The 6,059-nt window shown below is 47.6% G+C and overlaps 1 protein-coding gene across 1 annotated transcript; it reads left to right on the top strand.

The window, feature by feature from the left end:
* The first annotated feature begins 768 nt into the window (after positions 1 to 768).
* On the top strand, positions 769 to 2,950 carry LOC125547159. The gene is made up of 4 exons (XM_048711150.1): positions 769 to 1,240; positions 1,480 to 1,834; positions 2,134 to 2,294; positions 2,531 to 2,950. Exons 1-4 carry the CDS (start codon positions 800 to 802, stop codon positions 2,948 to 2,950), a joined length of 1,377 nt encoding a protein of 458 aa, XP_048567107.1. The 5' UTR covers positions 769 to 799.
* Positions 2,951 to 6,059: the final 3,109 nt, after the last annotated feature.

The raw sequence follows: 6,059 nt of genomic DNA, 5'->3' as shown, positions 1-6,059 counted from the left end.
AATCACGAGCCTTGAGCTTTTTTGCAGCCCTACTTACGATTGATAATGAAACACCAACATATATGTCTCGTTGCAACACACGAACAAATTAAATAAGTTTTCTTAATTTAAACTCCGGGGACATTGTCATGGTCGTGCTATACACCCTAGAACGCCTAATGCACCTGAACCAAGAGAATGGTACATATCCCTGGTGGTTTGGTTCACCTTGTTAGTTACCGTCAGGCTTGTGTTCATGGCAAGGGTAATCACAAGGCGTCACCTTGTTAATTACCGTCACCTTGTGTTCCAATACCTAGGACTAAGACAATGCCAAGAAATAATTAATCACCAAAAAAGTTAATCATCATGCATGCTTTCCTTCCAAACTCCGCGTCATCAAGTAGCTTCTTGATGCCACTAGGCTTCTTGCGCTTCGTCTCAGAGTGATGGAAAAAAGATCTTACTACCCCTGTGCCCGAGCCAATTGGCATGTCGCGTGTCGGCGCTGAAGCCAAAAAATCTTCTCTTGTTCCAGAATATTTTCATTGGTGGTTTGCAAAGTTTTTATTTTTTGAGGGGACGGTGGTTTGCAAAGTTAGTACTATTGAGCATTTGAAATTCTTTTTTTCCTTTGGGAAAATTAAAAATTTCTTTGTTGGGCCGAAGCTGCTTCATGGGCCTGATTCCGACATTTGGCCCAATATAGCTAGCGACATGCCCACCACTCCATTCTCAGTCACACCGGCCGCCACCACTCCTCAACTGCTCCCCCTCCCTGAACCGAAACCCTCGCCGTCGCCTCCCCCACCCGGCGGCCATGGACGACCCGCAAGTGATCCTCGGCGTCTCCAGGAGCCAAGTGTGCGCCAGAATGGAGCGCAACTGCGTGTACGCCTACATCCCGGACCCGCCCGTCTCCCCCGCCGCCACCCTCTCGCTATCTGGCGTCCCCGACGGCGTCGACCGCATCAGTCGCCTCCCCGAAAGGGTCCTCCGCGACGTCGTCTCCCGCCTCCCCGCCAAGGACGCCGCGCGCACCGCCGCCCTCGCCTCGCGCTGGCGCCCCTCTCTCTTGTCGACAGCCATCTGCTCCCGGACGGCGACGCGTCCGGGCCGTTCATCATCGGCGCTCCCTCTCCCCGCGCCGTCACCGCCGCGGTGTCCAGCGCCCTCGCGGCGCACCCGGGGCCTTTCCGCTGCGTCCACCTCACCTGCAGCACCATGGACGAGCATCGAGGCGAGATGGCGCGCTGGCTCTGTAGAAGTGCATGCTCTAGTCAATGCAACCAAAAAACCGATCTAATAAAAGAGACTAGGCAGCACATTATACGTCAACACTTTCCCTCATGTGTGGCTTCCTCGGGCCTAAACGTGAACCGAAAGTGCGCTGCAATTTAATTGTGGCAGTCGGGTCTTGAACTCAAGACCTTTTGGCTCTGATACTATGTAGAAGTGCATGCTCTAGCCAATGCAACCAAAAAACCGATCTAATGGAAGAGACTAGGCAGCACATTATACATCAACAGACTCGACACCCTCATCGCCAAAGGGGTCCAAGAACTCGTATTTGGCAACCGCCCTTGGCCGATTGACCTGCGCCTCCCGGCCACGCTCTTCAGCTGCGCCTCCCTCACCCGCCTCTGCCTTGGCGTCTTTAGGCTCCCAGACACCGCCGCCGTGCCACGTGGCGCCAGATTCCCCAACCTCCGGGAGCTCATCCTCTGCTTGAATACCATGGAAGAGCGCGATCTCACCTTCTTGCTTGAAAGAAGTCCCGTCCTGGGGTTCCTCTTCATCATGGGAAACCAGGCCGGCGGAGTGCGCCTCCGCCTTCAGCCACAGCCTGCAGTGCGTTCAGCTTGGCTTTTCCTTCTCGGAGGACATCGATGTGGTGGATGCTCCTCGCCTGGAGAGGCTCTTTCAGTTTGGCGAGCTCGCCCATTCCCACAGGATGGACAATACCACTCAGCCTAGGATCAAGAACAGCGCTTCCAGGATCAAGATTGGCCCTGCACCTAACCTGCGTGTGCTGGGATATCTTGAGCCAGGAGTGCAAGATTTGGGGATTAGCAACACTGTTGTGGTGGTAATTTGCATGTGTAGCTAGGCTGTGTCAGTTAATATATAATGCCAATGTATGATCTGAATTAGTTTCTCTGTCCTTGGTTGCATTGCAGGCTGGGAGCAAGGAGATCATTGTCCCTAGTGTCCAGATTTTGGCGATAGAGGTGCAGTTCGGTGTCCGAAATGTTGTCAAGAAAGTTCCTGGCTTTCTCAGATGCTTCCCTAAGGTGGAGACGCTCCATGTCCAGGTAAATTTGATCAACTTAACTAGATACATTTTCTGCATCGGCGATTTTGCAATACTAGCGGACAGTGGCTATGTTTATGCATGGTCAGAACTCTGAACTGTGAACCAGATCAGTTATATAACTGCTGTCGTGCTGCTGCTTCATAATTGCTTTTTTTGGAATACTGCATGATAATTGCTGTCCTCATAGATAAGATACCTCATTTATGTATGTATGCTGATCGATTTCATCTGCAGTCCCGCCGCATATGTGAAGAGTCCACTGGCAAGGTCAATCTCAGGTTCTGGCAGGAAGGCGGTCCCATCAAATGCATCATGGAGAGCATGAAGAAGGTGTTCTTTTACGAGTTCAGAGGGACGAGAAGCGAGGTTACTTTCCTCAAGTTTGTCGCGGAGAGAGCTCGGGTGCTGGAGCAGATGGTGGTTGTGGTGACCAGGGAATGTTTCTCCTCGGGGGATGATAATGTGAGCGCCAAGCTCAAGCCTCTGATCAGCGCAAAATGTAACAACAAAGGTTGCAAACTAGAACTCTTCAAGAGTTCGCTCGATGACGGGGGAACTAGAGTTTACAGCCACAAGCTAGCTTCTGATTTTCAGTTTGCAGACCCTTTTGACCTCAAGTACTACCACACAGAACAAAGGATCTTTGCGAGTTAATTGGCATCGCCGCGCCGTGCCACCTGTGCAAGACTATTTGGTACATACTATGCAGCTAGACTTTGTGTTGTGGCAGCAGCTGAAAAACCTACTTCTCTTGCAAGCTGTGTCATGCTTTCTGCAGGTGGTATGACATGATGAGGTTGTTAGTGCCAAGTACTTACTTACTTACTAAGCCTTTTGTCCCAAACAAGTTGGGGTAGCCTAGATATGAAACCCTTTCACGAGGACTTCCCAGGAGGTCACCCATCCTAGTACCCAAGTCAAAGTATTATTTCACTACTGTAGGATGATATGATGGCCTTGTTAATTACTTCATGGACAACCAATATTTGGTTGAAAGTTTCCAACACATATGTTTGTAGTGTTGAGTCGATCTTACTAGAATTGTTGAAGTATATGATTATGCTGTCTAGAATCATCGAAACTTTTGTTCAAATGTGGTTTTCATGTCCAATATTATTTTTCATCATATTTCGTAAGTGAAGTGGTAGCATCTTCACCTTTTCAAAATCTATCTCAGATGAGGTCTACCATACAAAATCTCGGCACAATATGCGTGTCTCAACTTAGACAAACCGCCAAATAATATCTCAGCTAGGCACGTCTCAGCACGATTGAGTTAGATGAAAATGTTTAGTGGCACCAATTTCTGCAAGTCTGTTCAGTCAGCAGGGCTATCTAGCCTAGTGACTATTACTATGGTCTTTCTGTTTCGTCCAACTGTAACTTCATTTATGTTATAAGTTTGTTGCTGTCAGCATGAGTTAACTTGGTATGCAGTAGGCACCGGTCTCATTCTTAGACCGACACACCCGCAGCGCGCATTCAGGCATCATTTGGTTGTCAGACTGTTAGCTATGCAGAGTGAAATACCAGTTCAGTTGTGCTAGCAAAGAGGAGGCCTCCAGATTTATTTCTTTGCCTAGCTTCAAGTATTACAAATAGTTTGCTGTAATTCCTTCATGGAAAAATCATTGCTTAAACTATTTAGGCAGCAGTGTGCGGCGCAACTCTTTGCAAGGTGTTTTTTGAGAAACACAGTACCAGCATGTTAGTTGCTCAAATTCCAAACCAGAGACAGGCAACAAGCAGGACATCTGGACATTGTTCAGTTGCACATTTATCTGAAGTAGATTGAGATTTCATTGTGCTTCATTACAAACCTTCAAGACAAGATCACGTGCTGGCATTTGAATGGTCTTTGTGAGGCTATCAGCATGCAAGTTTGCTCAAATTCTACTCCAGGGATGTGGACATTGCTCCAGTTGTAACAAGCAACGAGCAGGGCATCTAGACATTGTTCAGCTGCAAATGTATCTCCAGTAAATTGACATTGTTCAGCGTGATCCCTTCGCGCTTCTCTCTGTAGAATGCTTCTAAATTTTAGTGTATCCATCTGATTTCTGAAAGAAAACAATCAGAGTCTTCTTCTTTCTCCGGAAGCAACACATCAGGCAGCATCTGATTCCCTTTGCCCATCCACAAAATCTACTACATCTAAATAGGAGATCAGATCTACAGCTCAAGAGTTGATCCCTGTGCTCCACACGATCACTACAAACCAGTGGAATGTTGGTGTTAATCACAAATCTTCAAGCAAAAGATCGTATGGTCAGAATGGCCTCAGAAGTTCGATTCATGTTGAGGTCTCAACACAGACATATTTTTGCCCAGTTTAACTAGTACATGGCCCTGGTTTTCTGTCCTTAGTTACCCACTCGCTGCCGGCAATGTGTTACAACATGACGAGCACATAGGCGGGAATGCTGGTCATACAATTATTCCTAGTTGGACTCAAAACCACCTGTGTATGTTTGATTAATTTCTATGCCACTTTGTTGGAGCAAGAACTGAAAAAAAATATACAGGACCTCCTAACCTTTCCATGATGCTGAACTGATGTGGCAATACCACGGGCATTGACTAGAGAAATACTCCCGTCGCCGTAAAATGCCGCCTTTTGATGAGGATTTTCACCATAACCAAGTGTAGACTTCAGCAAGAGCGGAACAGTAGAAGCTTGGGGGCAATGTATCTCCTACAAACACACAACCGTGACAATGTGATATCGAATAAAAAATATGAGAAGAAATCATCAGACCATTCACCAAAAAAGGGCCGTACCTTTGTTTGACTGCTGCATGATAATTGCTTTTTTTAGAATACTGCATGTTAATTGCCGTCCTCGTTGATAAGATACCTCAACTATGTATGTATGCTGATCGATTTCACCTGCAGTCCCGGTCCATATCTGAAGAGTCCACCGGCAAGGTCAATCTCAGGTTCTGGCATGAAGAGGCTGTTCTTTTACGAGTTCCGAGGGACGAGAAGCGAGGTCACTTTCCTCAAGTTCTTCGCGGAGAGGGCTCGGGTGCTAGAGAAGATGGTGGTTGTGGTGACCAATGATGTTTCTCCTCGGGGGATGATTATGTGAGCGCCAAGCTGAAGCCTCTGGCCAGCGCTAAATGGAAAAGCAAAGCTTGCAAACTAGAGCTCTTGAACAGCCCGCTCGCCGACGGGGAATCTACAGTTCACAGCCACAAGCTAGCTTCTGATTTTTGATTTTGCTGACCCTTTCGACCTCAAGTACTACTCAACGGGACAAATGATCTATGTGATTTAATGGTGGCGCCGCGCCGTGCCGCTTGTACCAGAACACTACTGGTGCCTAGCTAGAATTTGTGTTGGGGCAGCAGCTGAAAGACCTACTTCTACAAGGCATGCTTTCTGCAGGTGATATTACATGATGAGTTTGTTTGTGCCACACCAAGTCATATCTGGCTGGATGCTGGTGGAAGAAGTAATAGATTGATTTCGATAAAATGTTTGTGGTACCAATTCTGTTCTGTCAGCAGGGCCGCTCCAGTGAGTAGGGGTATGGCATTTCTGTTTTGTCCAACTGCAGTTTCATTCATGGTATGAAGTTTGTTGTTGTCAGCATGAGTTAAACTTGGCATTGATCTCATTCTAGTGAGTAGGGGTATGCATTAGGCATTGGGCTCATTCTTAGACCATCACACCTGGCCGTGCACATCGATGCCCAAGCTCGGCGCGACACGATGCTATAGGAGTGCCCTTGAGGATGTCAAGACTGTTAGCTATGCAT

The sequence above is a fragment of the Triticum urartu genome, chromosome 3 (assembly GCF_003073215.2).
Source record: "Triticum urartu cultivar G1812 chromosome 3, Tu2.1, whole genome shotgun sequence".
NCBI lineage: Eukaryota > Viridiplantae > Streptophyta > Magnoliopsida > Poales > Poaceae > Triticum > Triticum urartu.
This window is presented reverse-complemented; position numbering and strand designations above follow the sequence as displayed.

Coding starts and splice junctions, on each gene's coding strand:
- LOC125547159 (XM_048711150.1), top strand. CDS start 800: ATGGACGACCCGCAAGTGATCCTCGGCGTCTCCAGGAGCCAAGTGTGC. Junction 1,241..1,479: donor CGAGATGGCGCGCTGGCTCT/GTAGAAGTGCAT, acceptor ATCTAATGGAAG/AGACTAGGCAGCACATTATA. Junction 2,295..2,530: donor TGGAGACGCTCCATGTCCAG/GTAAATTTGATC, acceptor TTTCATCTGCAG/TCCCGCCGCATATGTGAAGA.